The 15725-nt window shown below is 40.2% G+C and overlaps 1 protein-coding gene across 1 annotated transcript; it reads right to left on the bottom strand.

Moving 5' to 3' along the window:
• Positions 1-1826: 1826 nt before the first annotated feature.
• On the bottom strand, positions 1827-2762 carry LOC307214937 (olfactory receptor 5AR1-like; the record flags this gene model as incomplete). The annotated part of the gene is made up of 1 exon (XM_079974042.1): positions 1827-2762. One exon carries the CDS (start codon positions 2760-2762, stop codon positions 1827-1829), a length of 936 nt encoding a protein of 311 aa, XP_079830168.1.
• Positions 2763-15725: the final 12963 nt, after the last annotated feature.

Raw genomic sequence — 15725 nt, 5'->3', positions numbered from 1 at the left:
ATGGATAGTAGTAGAGGGGTAATAACCTCACTCCTCAAAAAGGGGTATCATAGTCTATTCCCAAACTCATGAACATTGAAGCCAACCTAACAGTGCCAAAATACTTATCATTGGATAGTGTCTTATGAATTCTTTGTATTTTGAGTGTGTATTGTTCTCTTGGAAGATATTTAATAGGATCAGTTCTAGGGTTGCTTCTAATACCTGTTTTGTTATTTTGCAGATTTCTTGTAGGACTAATGTCCGAAAGTGTTGAATTTTAGAGCATTCCCACCAAATGTGGAGGTATGTGTCTGTAGCGTTGGACCTAGTGGTGCAAGCAAAGCTTGCAAGATCTTGCTGGCTGACCAGGGTGAGGATTCCAACCAGGAATTCAACGTCTGAGCATGGGATGCCGTGGCCCATCCCCCTCCACTGACGCCTTATGAGGAGCCCCCTTTACTATGTAGATCCTGCCCAATGCCATTTTTGAATCTGTATAAACAACCTCCTTTTCCAAATCTCAAAGGGAGATCTTCCTGTGAAACCCCACAGGAGCATGACATGGGCAGAACTCTGCCCCTCAGTTGACGCTCCTCTAGTCCTTACCCCACCAGGCAACAGGGGGCCCTGCCTATTTTGGCCTAAAATAAATTCCACTGCTATTAGTGGCAATTCACACGATCCTGTGCACCAATTGTGATCAAGCTCAGATGTTCTTTTATGTGTCTCACCATGTTGCATAACTGATTGGGATGCAAGACATGTCCTTTTCTTTCAAAGCACCCAGATTTATACCCTCCTGAAAGACATTCATCTGATCTCCCCACTTTAAACTTCAGGTTAGCAGCTAGAACCATTTTACTCTGCTGAGTTTTAGTTTGGCTTTATTTTACCCTTCTGTTGGTATAAACGGATTATTAAAAATGAGTACAAAAATTGATTTTAGCAGCTTGGACTATTTAGATTGGCTTTTTTTAGATGGGAGCCACTGTGAATTAATCTGATAAATAAGGTGAGGTATAATTTTAAAAATAAATAAAAGAGAGTAACATAGAGCAGGACAAAGACCATTCACTCACAGTCTAGTTTTTCCATTATTTAGATCACTGAGTACTGCTATTGTGACCTGATGGCTGAATAAAAAGTCAGATACTTTAGGTTGGCTTTCAAGCCACTTTATTGATTCTGAAACTGAACCAATCAAAACCTGGAGAAGGAAACTTCTGCAAGAGCAGAAATCAACTGTGAACTCCGAGGGGAGCCCCTGGGCCAAAGAGTCCAAAAAGCCAACCTTGTGGCCAACTCCTAAGAAGATCACTTAGGCTAAACGTGCTTCCTCCACCTAAACACCACAAGTGAATGAATCAAGCCTATCAAGCCTATCACACCATGGACTACAACTGCCACTCAGCAGGGGTAGACAAACATGCATCTAGCCGCTCACAGAAAACAAATCCACATTTTTATCTATTTGAAACTCAGACTCATCATTTAATGAAATCTTTACTTTCATCCTTATGAAAGCATCTTTCACATCTTTATTTCTCAGACTGTAGATCAATAGATCTATCAATAGCTTCACCCCTGAGAACAAACTCATCCATTGTCTCCCAAGACACACAGATACCATCCAGCCATGCTATGTACTATTAATGCCACTTACTGACTATTAAGTGTGGAATGGGCCAAAAAAACAGCAACACACCAGGACAATTAGACACACACACACACACAGAGAGAGAGAGAGAGAGAGAGAGAGAGAGGGAGGGAGGGAGGGAGAGAAATACACGCTTTCTTGGTTATTCTCTATTGGAAACTCAAACTCATCTTGAAAAAGAAGTGACTTAATTTAATGAAATATTCCCTGTCATCCTTAGGAAAGCATTCTTCACATCTTTATTTCTCAGACTGTAGATGAATGGATTTAGCATTGGAATCACAAGGGTATAGAACACTGAAACAAATTTATCTTCATCCTTTGAGACACTGGAATTGGGCCTCAGATACATAAAGATAATGGTCCCATAGAAGATTGTAACGGCCATGAAGTGAGAGGCACAAGTGGAAAAAGCTTTGTGTCTGCCCTGGGCAGAGCGAATCCTCAGGATGGCAAAAATGATGTAGGTATAGGAGATGAGGATAATCATCAAAGTGGGTAGGATTCCCACAATACCAAAGATAAAGTGCACAGTGTCAGCCACCTGTGTGCTTGAACAAGAAAGTTTCAGGATGGGAGTGGCGTCACAAAAGAAATGATTGATAACATTTGAGCTACAGAAGGACAGGCTAAATATGAATGAAGTACGAATAGCTGAATTCACAAAACCACACAGGTATGCACAAATTACTAAGCGCAAACAGAGCTTCTTAGACATGGCAACGAAATAGAGTAATGGGTTGCAAATGGCAGTAAAGCGATCATAAGCCATAACAGCTAGAAGGCAAGCTTCAACTGTGGCAAACATACAGAAAAAGAAGAATTGCATGGTGCACTCTGTGAACGGAATAGCATTGTTGTTCGCTACAAAGGTCATCAGCAACCTGGGTGCGATAGTAGTGGAATACACAATATCAACCAAGGACAGGTTGCTGAGGAAAAAGTACATGGGAGTGTGAAGGTGTGCATCACGGGTGGTTAGGATGATGATGCCAAGATTTCCTGAGACTGTGACAATGTAGATCAAGATAAATGCCAGGAAGAGAATGGCCCACAGCTCTGGATGTTCCATAAAGCCCAGAAGGATGAATTCAGTCACAATACTGTGATTCATGTATTCCATGATTTATCGCAAAGTTTCCCTAGGAGGAAAAAAAATACATTTGAAACAAGTATTTTTTAAAAATCCTCATGAAAATTTATCAGAATTTTAGTGCAAATTTCTCCTAATAAACACATTTCTATATGCAGTTTTGAGTAACATGCAGATTTTTGCAATGGATTTACCCCAAGGTGATAAAGTTTGTTTATTTGCAGTAATATGTGCATTTTGTGAACACTTTCCCCAATATATGCATTTTTAACCCTTTTTTGGAGAACTACACCACAAAATTCAGTGAAGTGCCCACTTAAGGATTTGGGTTTGCATATTAGTTTGAAAAGTATGAGTTAAGTAGTTTGGGCGTTAGGGAATGGTTAGTACTTCTTGTGAGAGACACGTCATGCTCCTTCAGGGGTATTTTGTCCACCTTTGGTCCCACCCCATACTCACCTGTGGCTCCTAGAAGCTATCAGCATGTGACAGTGTCCAAGCCCCGGGATATAGCTTCGACTGGTCAGCTAAGCCACATGATGGTAGCCAGTGGTCTCAAACCTTTGGTGTGATAGAGACTTCCCCTGCATGTGAAGACAGGCTCCGTCAAATTGAGCAGATAAGACAAATAGTGGGTCCAATGGTCAAGAAGGCCATTTCTGCCCTTGCTGTAGAGGGAGGTGAGGGGCAGGTGGGGCTGGTCAACTTGGGAAGATGGCCCATCTAGGAGAAGGAAAAGTCTGAAAAAGATATCCTTTCTGGGGTTTCCAGGTCAGAAGCATTCCAGGTCAGGAGTTGCTGAGATTATAGGTTCTAAACTTGAAACGTAGGGGCAGGCCCCATTAATCACATTGGGCAGACCACAACAATGGCATTAAGCAGGACACACCTTAAGCACTAACCAAAATAAAGCACATGCAAAGGAAGAACAGAGGCCCTTGCAACATTACTTGTCGTGAACCACTCTTGCAAGTAGCCAGTGATAAGGACACAATTGCCAGTCAGTGCTGTATGCATTTCCTTTCCTCCTGACCTCATGATTGACCCCCCCACTCCCACAAAATTTATGCCATTACAGAATTTGGTACTGTTTAAGGTGCCACAAGGGATTTCTGCCTGAGTTCATTAGAACACATAACATTAACATCCACAAACAAGATCACCTGTGCAGGTCTACCTGTCTGGCACAGGAAGCAATGTGGCAGAAGTGGGGACAGTAGCACAAAGCAGATTAACTTTCCCAGCCTCTCCTTTAAACTGAAACACATAACCAAGGTGCGAGACTGGTTACATTATTTTCAAGTAAGAGAGGCCTATCATTTTGACAGGAAAACCGGTTTCCAGGTGGAAAAATCAAAGTTGGAAACAGAATTGTTAGAACCCAATGCTAAGATACTGTCGAGAATGTATAATCTGCTGTTGAAGTGGAATACTGAGGATGAAATGGTAAAATCGGCTATGATAAAATGGGCACAAGATGTTGGTCATAATATTATGTTTGTTGACTGGGAAAAGTTGTGGACCACCGGTATGAAATTCACGGCATGTAATGCCTTAAGAGAGAACATTATGAAAATGATATATAGGTGGTACATGACCCCAGTCAAACTTGCAAAAATCTACCATTTGCCCAATAATAAATGTTGGAAATGTAAAGAAACTGAAGGGACATTCTTTCACCTTTGGTGGACGTGCCCAAGGATTAAGGCTTTCTGGGAGATGATATATAATGAACTGAAAAAGGTATTTAAGTATACCTTCTTGAAGAAACCAGAGGCCTTTCTTCTGGGCATGGTCGGCCAACTGGTGCCAAAGAAGGACAGAACCTTTTTTATGTATGCTACAGCAGCAGCAAGAGTACTTATTGCAAAGCATTGGAAGACGCAAGATCTACCCACCCGGGAAGAATGGCAGATGCAAGTAATAGACTATATGGAACTGGCTGAAATGACCGGCAGAATTCGAGATCAAGGAGAAGAGCAGGTGGAAGAGGACTGGAAGAAGTTTAAAGTCTATCTACAAAAACACTATAAAATCTTTGAATGTTGAGGACATTGAAAAGGAAAAGAAGGGGTTCTAGTGACTGAGTTAAATAATAGCACAAAGGGAGGGATCAAGAATCAAAATGAACAAAGATTGAGCTTGCTGAACTAATTATTACATAGAATACAAGATCGGGAGGCGGGTGGAAGTAAGGAAAATAAGGTTTTGAAGGTTATAATTGGAAAGTGAGTTTTTTTATTAATATAATTTTTTATTAATTTCCACAAAAAGAATATATAACACATCACAATTTCAACTTTAACAGATTTTCCAATTTTGGACTTCCCTCAGCCTCTCTGACAATCATCCAAATTTGATTTTTAAATACACAGTTCTTAAATTCGCTATTGCCTTTCGAAAACCATTTGAGACCTGTTTTTCTTTTTTGCAATATTTCTTTGACTTTTACAGAGCTTCTTTAAATGCCACTAACGTTATTTCTCTGTTACTTAAGGCTTCCCAATAGTCCACCCACTTTCTCCAGTCCTCGATAAACTTTTGATCTCGTAAATATCTAATCTTCCCTGTCAATTTGTCCAGTTCTGCATAGTCCATCAACTTTGTTCTCCACTCCTCTATTGTTGGTACTTGTTCTTGTTTCCAGTTCTGGGCCAGTAATATTCTCGCTGCTGTTACTGCATATTGGAAAAGTTTACAATCCTTTCTATTTATTTCATTTCCTATAATTCCTAGAAGAAAAGCCTCTGGTTTCTTAACAAATGTATATTTCAACATCTTCTTCAATTCATTATATATCAGTTCCCAGAAGCTCTTCACTTTTTTACATTCCCACCACATATGATAAAAAGTGCCATCCTTTTCTTTACATTTCCAACATTTCTTACATGTTTTATACATTTTTGCAAGTTTTACCGGTGTAATATACCATCTATACATCATTTTCATTATATTCTCTTTTAACGCTGTACATGCAGTAAATTTCATGTTTTCATTCCATAATTTAATCCAATCATCCATTTGTATATTATATCCAAAATCCTGGCCCATTTTATCATAACCGATTTAACTTCTTCATCTTTGGTGTGCCATTCCAACAAAATTTTATACATTTTGGATAATATCTTAAATTCATTATTTATTATTTCTGTTTGAAATTTCGACTCTTTCTCTGCATACCCGTACTCCTTAAGATCCTTCTTAAACATTTCATTCGTTTGTAGGTAATGCAACCAGTCATACACATGCTCTTTTACCTCTTCATAAGGTTTCATTTTCCATCTCCCCCCTTCCTTGACAATTAACTCTCCATATGTAGCCCAATTTTTCCTCATATTAGTTTTTTTAACACTCATAACCTCTAATGGAGACAACCAGTGTGGAGTTTTTGGTTCGAGTAGGTTTTTATACCTATCCCAAACTTCTTTCAACGATCTTCGGTTCTCAAAGCCTACATAACCTTTCTTCTTTCCAGACCATAGATATGCGTGCCACCCAAATCTATTATCAAATCCTTCTAAGTCTAGCAACTCCGTATTATCTAGTTTTATCCATTCCTTTAACCAGCAGAGACACGCTGCTTCATAATATAATTTCAGGTCTGGCAGGGCGAAGCCTCCTCTTTCTTTCGCATCTGTTAGTAACTTAAATTGAATTCTAGGCTTCTTACCCTGCCAAATATACCTTGAAATTGTTCTTTGCCATTCCTTAAAAATAGCCGTCCCTCTGATTATTGGAATTGTTTGAAACAGAAACAGTAGTTTTGGCAGCACGCTCATCTTTATCGTTGACATCCTTCCCCACATTGATAATTTCATTCGTCCCCACACCTCCAGATCTTTCTTTATTCCATTCCACACTGGTATATAATTATTCTGATATAAATCAATACTCTTTGGGGTTAACCAAACACCAAGATATTTCACCTTCTTCACTATTTCTATCCCTATTTGCTGTTGCATTAACTTTATTGTTTCTTGATCCATATTCTTAGCAATGCCCCTTCCGATCTTCAGGAGGAGGGGGGGTTGTGGGATCACGACCCCGCCCACACTCACTCTGCGAGGCTGGCGTCAGCCTCGCAGGAGACAGGGATTCACCCAATTAGCATACCCTGTGGCGCCAGCCAATTGGCTGGCGGCAGGGGCGGGCCTTCCTAGGGCCACTTAAGGTCAGGGCAGCCCCTGGCTCGCCCCCTTTCTTCCCTGGAGACGACACATTCCTCATCGTCGTCCTGTGGCGAGTCAACAGGTCTAACCTCCTTGCTGTCTGCAGAAGCCAGGGAAGTATTTCGCAAGGCCTAGAGTGGGGGGGGGGGCTGTTTATTGCTATTGGAGCTAATTCCTTGTGATTAGAGTACTGGGAGAGTTTGGATCTTTGCTTGGATGTAAATTGCTTCAGTTTACTTTTCGTTGAGCTAACTTCCCTATTTCCCCCCATTTCTGGTGTTCGGTTTAATTTCAGGGTTGTTAAGTAGGGGGTTCCTAATTTTCTAAATCCAAATCTGCTGGTCTGCTGTCTTTCCCCCATTCCTAGTGCCTGGTTACACACACGCACGCGCGCACATACACACACAAAGTATCCTTTTCTGGCTACCCCCACTCATTTCGGGCGCAAGTGCAAGCAGTCCGAATTTGGTTTCGCCGCTGTGTGTGCTGGGGGAGTGTGCATCTATGTGTGATCCCCTGCGCCCTGCTGCAGCAGAGTTACTAATATTACCACAAAACCGGCTTAACCCCTGCTTTTATTTTACCCCCCCCCCTTTTGCCTCAGCCCACGTGGCCGTGGCCGCTTCCGCTTATCCACAGCTACTTTTAAGCCTCCCGCCAAACAGCTGATGGGAGCAATTTACACAGCTATTTTGGCAGTAATTCTCCAGAGTTGCTGTAGACAGCGGGACATTTGTTGGAGCTCCCCAGGGGGTTCCCCCCCCCCATTCGCTCCTCCTGCGTCAGTGATTTAAAATACAAAACAAAATGCTTGCTTCTCCCCCTCCCCGCAGTGGCTTTAACAAAGCAGTAAGAGCGCAGGGAGTGTTGTGGGAGCACGTGCTGGGCAGCCTGCTATCTATATTCTTGCCGTTCAGGTCGTCTAACCCCCACCCGTGAAATTTTATGAGTCTGTCTTAGTGGTTTTATACTCTCGGTACTGAAGCTGTATTCAGCGCTTGCCTCATCTGTGGCTGAGGATAAGTGCGATTCAGAGCGTAGCGAATTTCCACCAGCCTCTCTTTTTCTTTTAAATTGTATTTTGTGAGAGCCACTGGGCTACTGCCTAAAACATATATCTAAGGCTGGTGGTACGTTTGAACAGACAGTGCTAGCGTGCGTGATTCCCCAAGTGGGTAGAGTGAGCATGTTTCCTCTTCAACCCACTCCCTCCTCTTACCTTTTGAGTGCCAACTGGGGCACTAATGTGCGTGATTCCCTATGCGTGTGTGGCTACTGTGTGGTACAATTCGTGCCCTTAGGCACAGCTGAAGACTGCGCTCTTTATAAGTCCCTGCTTGCCATTCTTTGTGCCTGTAGCTGCCTCTTTAAAAAGTCCCTGCCTTCCGTTTTTTCTGTTCTGCCATTTCTTGGCTTGCAGCTGCTGCATTTTGGTTTCTGCTCCTCCCCCAATTGACTAATCAGCGTTAGTATTCGGGAGAAAGCTTCAAGTCCCAACTAGTGTTTTTGTTTGTTTGTTTGTTTGTTTGTTTGTTTGGTTTTGTTATTGTTTCCAACTTGTTTCAATAATCCAGGGGCTTGCTTTGGGGGATAGAAGCATATAAGCAAATCTTTGTGAATCTCGCTAAAGCAGATAGCCCTAGGAGTTACGCCTGAGCCTTCTGCGGGCGGAAGACGACGTCCCTTATTGTCTTAAATAAGAATGCCGCCCCCTTTTGAGTCGCGCTAAAGCATGAGCCTTTCCCTGCCGATTTTGACTCAACATGTGGGCTGCGTTTAGTGAGTTATAAGGGGCAGCTGGTCTAGTAGCTATCTCCTTGTTAGCCTGCCGTGTGCCTTATATTCAGCAGCCTTTTACCCGCTTTCTGTTTCTGGTGTTGAGCCTTATTTCCTGATTTATTCCCCCCTCCTTAAGTTTCCCCTTCGTGTAGTCCTTTACTCTTACATTTTATTTCCTTCTTTCAGTCTGACTCATTCTGCTGCCTGGTTTAAGAAATCCCATCACAATTGTCCCGGCTTCCAGGCAGTATACATTGTCGCTTAAAGACAGGCAGTTCGTCCTACATTGTTAATTCAGGTACCTGGTGGATGGCCAATCAAGGATACATTGTCTTTGGCAGCATTTTCCTTCTGCTGGGCCTCCAGCATAACCTTTTGTTTTTCAAAGTGTTAGTTAAAGGGACAATTCCCAGAGAGCGATTTTCTTTGATTCCATTTGATTGCAGGTGGGGCTGCCTATTGTTCCATCCCATATGCTTGTGAGTTATTTAGCTGTGTCTATCTGCCTGACCCTTTGTTAGGAGGCAAATAAATAAATTTATAGGCAAATACAAACCAAACAGTCAAGTGAAGAATAATTATTTCATATCATCATTAGTTATGGTAGACAATTTATAGCATCATCAATTAATTCTACTTACAGTGGTAATTAATTGAACAAAAAATACTGGCATAGATCGTAATAAATAACAATAACAATAAATAATAGAATAATAATAACAACAAATAAATAAATAAAAATGAATAGATAAATTATAGAATAATAAAAAAGAAAGACTACTAATAATAAATAAAATAAGTGGATTTAAATTTAATAATTTTTTTTAAAAAATATTATAATAATAATAAAAAAATAATAATGATAATATACATTATAATAATAAAAGAGAATAAGTGGAATGACGTCACATACCAAGATTAAATTGATTAATTAATTGAACAAATCTATAGATAAATATATAAATAAACAAATAAAATAAAATAAAATTCATTAATAATAAATAATTTACATATATTTCGGAACCGTCAGTTGGTTAGAGCGTGGCGACAATAATGCCAAGGTTGCAGGTTTGATCCCTGTATGGAACAATTACATATTCCTGCTTTGCAAGGGGTTGGACTAAATGACCCTTGGGGTCCCACACAATTCTAGAGAGCCTGGATAGCTCATTGGTTAGAGCATGGTGCCTATAATGCCAAGGTTGCTGGTTTGATCCCTGTACGGGACCCCAGTATATTCTGCATTGCAGGGGTTTGAATGAGATATTATAATGTGAAGTAGGAAGCATCTTTTTATATATATATATATATATATATATATATATATAAAATATATATAGAGAGAGTAATAAATAACACACGCAGCACATACTAATGGCATAAACAATTAAACATTTAATGGAATGCTTGGGAATCATTGTTTATTATAAGTAGAACAATCATTAATTAGTATATTTGTTCCAGAATCAATAACATGTCCCTGTACAACCGCTTGTAAGCGGTAGCACGTGTTTGTGGCAGTAGCTTTAGCATGTTATCCATGGCGCCTAAGAGGAAGCGCTCTGCAACGGAATCAGCTCACACCTCAGGCTGCATGGGTGCCAATAGCCGTGATTCATCGGGGGCGCCACATGGACGGGATTATAACCTATTTCACACTGCCTAAATGCATTTAGATCGTTCATTGATGATTATGAGTAGCGTTTTTTCCAATCAATCCCCTAACCCCATGCCCTCCGCTGCTACCCCTGATATGATATCAGATACCCAGGTGGTCCCGGAGAGCCCGCCTCTCACCCAGCTTGATGACCTTCCAGGCACCTCTGCTGACCTCTTCAACGATTCTCAGTTCTCAGGTGCAGGCCCAAGCTCTTGGACAGTAACTGCAGCGGTGCAAACTAGGTCTCGGGCTCACTCGGCATCATCTGGTCCTCAGAACTGCATTGGGTCGCCTGCGAGGAGGCCGCCGGCCTGTGTCAATAACCCTGTTGTGTCCAGTTCTTCCAGTCCTTCGCAGAATAAGCAGCCCTGGGTCCTGCTTCCAGAATTGGGCACCTCGTCAGGCGGTGAGGAGGAACAGCAGCTGGAGGGAGGACTTCAGAAGGCTGAGGGGGACAAACCGTCAGGCAAAAGACGCACCAATTATTTTGGTCTTTCTCTTATTTAATTTAAAACCTGCCACTTGGCCAAATCTCTCCACCTCTTTAAGAATATTTTTGGTACTCTCTAGAGGTTCTTCTACCGTTAAAACCAGATCGTCAGCAAAGGCTTTAACCTTGTACTCATTTCGGCCTAATTCTACCCCTTTTATTTTTTTGTTCTCTCTTATAGTATTCAGAAGGACTTCTAGGACCATGATGAATAGCAGTGGCGAAAGTGGACACCCCTGTCGCGTACCTTTGCTTATCCCTATTTCTTCCGTAGTGACATTATTTACAATTAACTTTGCTCTTTGTTCAGTATATATTGCCTCTATTCCATTGAGGAATTCCTTCCCCGTCTCCATATATTCCAAATTTTTTAACATAAAATCCCATGATATATTATCAAAGGCCTTTTCCGCATCCACAAATATTAACATCGCTTGTTTCTCATTCCTGGCAGTCAGATACTCCAAAATATTGATTATATTCCTTACATTATCTTTCATCTGTCTGCCAGGTAGGAAACCTGCTTGATCTTTATGAATAACTTCTTGTAGTATTGTTTTAATTCTCCTCGCTAAAATGCTTGCAAAGATTTTATAATCTGTATTTAACAGTGAAATTGGCCTATAATTTTTTACTTGTGTCAAATCCGAATCTTGTTTTGGAATAAAGGTAATAAATGCTTCCTTCCATGTTTCAGGGATTTCTTTCTCTTTAAGAATATTATCCATAACTTCTTTCAAAGGTACTGACATGATGTGTTTCATTTCTTTGTAGTAACGTGCTGTAAATCCATCAGGTCCCGGGGCCTTCCCTCTTTTAAGTTCTTTTATAACTTCTTTTATTTCACTAATTTCTATTGGAGCATTCAGCCTTTCTTTTTTTTCTGTCGGGATCTTCTGCACCTTTTTTTCTTTCAAGTATCTTTCTATCTTCCTCATGTTGTTCCTTTCTGTTCTTTTATACAAATGTCTGTAGAAATCCAAAAATCCTTTTCTGATACCTTTTGGGTTATCTATCTCTTGTCCCTCCATGATGATTTTATTGATAGTGTTCTGTTCCTTCCTCTTTTTGATCTGCCATGCTAGCAGTTTCCCTGACTTGTTAGCCGATTCAAAATTCCTTTGTCTCATTTTCTTTATGTTCCATTCCACTTCTCTGTTAATTATCATTGCAAATTGAGATTGTAGGGCCTTTATATTCTGTTTTGCTTTCACACTATTCGGTTTCTTCACTAATTTCTGCTCATTGTGCATTATTTGTCTTAATATTTCCTTTTCCCCTTTTTCTCTGTTTTTGTTCTTGATTGCATTTTGTTGAATGAAGAATCCTCTCATAACCGCTTTGCTGGCATCCCATACTGTACTCATTTTTATACCTTTGTTGGAGTTGTTTACAAAATAGTCCATCAAATTCTTTTGTGCTTTCTCCACAATTTTCTGGTCATCTAGGAGGTAGTCATTCATTCTCCATCTAAAAGTTCTTTCTTCATATCCTTGTAACTCAAATTCTATTGAACTGTGATCTGAAATTGTTCTCGGTTGGATTTCTATTTGTCTGATTCTTGGGGTTAATTCGTTTGAGACCCATGTTTGGTCTATTCTTGACATTGATTGATTCGGTTCAGAGTAAAATGTAAATTGTTTTTCCAGTGGGTGTCTCAATCTCCAGATATCCATTAAATTGCAATTTTTTACCATCGTAAAAAACGTCTTTGGTAATTTTCCTTCTTTGCTAGTCCCAACTGCTCTTAGTCTGTCCATTTCCATTGACACCACACCGTTAAAATCCCCCATTATGATAATCTTTTGATCTGCATAATCGAACAGTTTTTCCTCCAAATTCTTAAAAAAAGTCTGTTTTATTTCCATTAGGTGCATAGATCCCGACAATTATTATTTTTTCCCCTTGCCATTTGATCTGGACTGCAATAATTCTTCCTTCTTCATCTTTGAAAATTTGTTGAGCTTCAATTTTGTTCTTTATGTACAATACAACCCATCTCTTCTTACTTTTGTCGGAAGATATAAATTCATTTCCTAATCTTTTGTTGATTAAAATTTTTCTGTGTTTTCTTGCCACATGTGTTTCTTGCAAACAAATTATATCCAAATTCTTCCTTTTTAAACATTGTTCAATTTTATTCCTTTTCTTCCTATCATTCATCCCATTAATGTTCCAATTCAAAATTTTTAATGCCATTGTAGCTCCAAATTAAATATATATTTTTAAATATTTATTTCTCTTCTTCTTCTTCTTCTTCTTCTTCTTCTTCTTCTTCTTCCTGCTCCTCTTCTTCTTCTTCTTCTTCCGATTTTTCCCCATTCTCATCACCAACATCCTTTGGGTCTACTCCTCCGATGGCTGCTCCTCCCACAGCTCCTCTTTCTTCCTCCTCCTCTGTTCTTAATTCCTTGTATTTCCTCAGAAACTTACTTGCCTCCTCTGGACTTGTCAGTCGACGTTTCTTGCTTTTGTAAAAAAAAGAGATTCCTTCGGGAAACTCCCATCTAAATTCAATGTTGTTTCTCTTGAGAATTTGAACAAATGATTTATAGGGGTCTCTTCGTTTCAGTAATCTTATTGGTATGTCTTTAAAGATGATAATGTAATTCCCATCAATATTCAGTCTTTTTTCTCTATTCTTCTGCAATATCATATTCCTCATGTCTCTGTCTCTGAATGTTATTAAACAGTCTCCAGGAAATTTTCGTGTTTTAACTGATTTTACTCTCATTCTGAATGCATTTTGAATTGTTTTTGCAACCTCATCTGGTTCCATCTCTAACCATTGTGCCAACTCTTTAATCAGTTTCTCCTTGATATTCTCCCCCTGTGTCTCTGGTATAGCTCTCAGCCTCAGATTGGTTTCCCTCTGTCTCAGTTCATTCATTGCAATCGCATCCAAGACCTCCTCCTGAGTTTTATTCATCTCTAACATACCTGATTTCATTTTGTCTTCCTCTTTTTTCATTTGCTTCATTTCATTTTTAGTTTTCTTCCACCCTTCCTCTAGCTTTTGGGTTCTTTTTGATACCTCTTTAATTTGACCTTTAAGTTCGTTTCATCAATTTTTTTATCCATTTTACCAATTCTACTATCCACCTGTTCTAATTTAGTCTCTAAATTCTTTTCACTTTGTTTGATCTCAGCAAACATTTTCAAAATTTCCGCTTTAAAATCTGACACACCTACACAATTTATTCCCCAAGCACTGAGTTTAAGAAACATAGGGGGTGGGAGACAAAAATCCCACTGGGCTAGCTGAAGTCCCCTTTGTGAATCAAGTTCTATCTTCAATCCAGATTTTAGTTTAGAAAAGTCCTCCATTTTTCTTAAATACACTTCCCTTCTTTTCTTTCCCACATCCAAACTGATTTATTATACCCATTCCCAGGGTTGCCAACTGGATTATTTCAAGGATGAGCTAGTGAGGGGACTTCCATGGAGATGGAAAGGGAAAAAGTCCTGTAGTGGCATTGGGAATTTCTCAATCCAGCATTTTCTTTTATTCAGCCTCTGATGCAGCCTCCCACCCCATCAACTTTGAGAAATGATCCCTCTCGTCTCCACTGCACTGCAAATGAACATAAATAATAAACACCTCCTCTGGTCCACACTCTGCAGTTTCCAGTCCTGTCTCTCAGCACTCCAGCTTCCATAGGCCATCCAAAAAAATAATGCAGGTGGTGGAGGCAGCAATGCTAGTCTCCTGCCACTCCAGCTCTTTAGTTTGCTCTACTTGGTTTCCAGCCCTGCATCTCACGCCAGGTGTGCAAATTGACTCAAAGCCCCATCTTTCTCTTGAGGCCAGCCCAGTTCTTTTTCTTCATCTGCTCTCCCTCCCACCACTGAGCCCTGGAGACTGAGGCTAATAGGGAGGGGAGGACGCAGCCCCGTGGAGATCCTATGCAATATTTTGCAGAGATGGGAGTTAATTGGGAGAGGGAAGGAAGGCAGACTCCTCAGAGAATGTATGCAATAATTTGCAGTTGATTCCAGCTGGGCTGAAGCTGACTAGCTCCACCTGCAGTCTTCTTTTAAAAATATATTTTTTAAGACACTCTTGCCCACCAGTAGATCCAGGCTCTCCCACTGCCACCTGGAAAAAGCCAGGCAAAACTGGAGACTTCAGGTCAGCCCTTGGGGATCATACAACCCCAAATCTTTCCCCTGTATATTTTAAAATTCTATACCAACACAATGAGTTAAGCATTTTACTATTCCCCTATATTAGAGAATCATGGAATTGTCAAGTTGGAAGGGAAGTCAATCCTGCCCAGTGCCATTTCTGCATCTGTACAAACAAACTTCTTTTCCAAAATTCAAAGGGAGATCTTCTTCCTGTGAAACCCCACAGAAGCATGACATGGACAGAACTTTGCCCCTCAGTTGACACTCCACTAGTCCTTACCCCACCAGGCAAAAGGGGCCCCAGCCTATTTCAGCCTAAAATAAAACCCATTGCAATTCACACAGTCCTGTGCATCAATTGTGACCAAGCTCAGAGGTTCTTTTGTGTGACTCACCATGCTGAGAAGCATAACTGATTGGGATACAAGACAGGGCCTTTTCTTTCTAAGCACTCTCCTGAGAGACATTCATCTTATCTCCCCACTTTTAACTTCAGATTAGCAGCTAGAACCATTTTACTCTGCCTAGTTTTTGTGTGGCTTTATTTTACCCTTCTGTTGGTGTAAATTGTTAATTTAAAGGGAGTACAAAAATTGATTTTAGCAGTTTGGACTATTTATATTGGCTTTTTAAGATGGGAGCCACTGTGAATTAATCTGATAAATAAATGTGAGGTATAATTTTTAAAGTAAATAAAAGAGAGTAACATAGAGTGGACAAAGACCATTCACTCACAGTCTAGCAGTTGTTCCAGTATTTAGATC

This window comes from Podarcis cretensis (genome assembly GCF_951804945.1).
Source record: "Podarcis cretensis genome assembly, chromosome: 1".
In the NCBI taxonomy this organism is placed as follows: Eukaryota; Metazoa; Chordata; class Lepidosauria; order Squamata; family Lacertidae; genus Podarcis; species Podarcis cretensis.
Note: the sequence above shows the minus strand (reverse complement) of the source record. Positions and strands in the feature narration are given on the sequence as shown.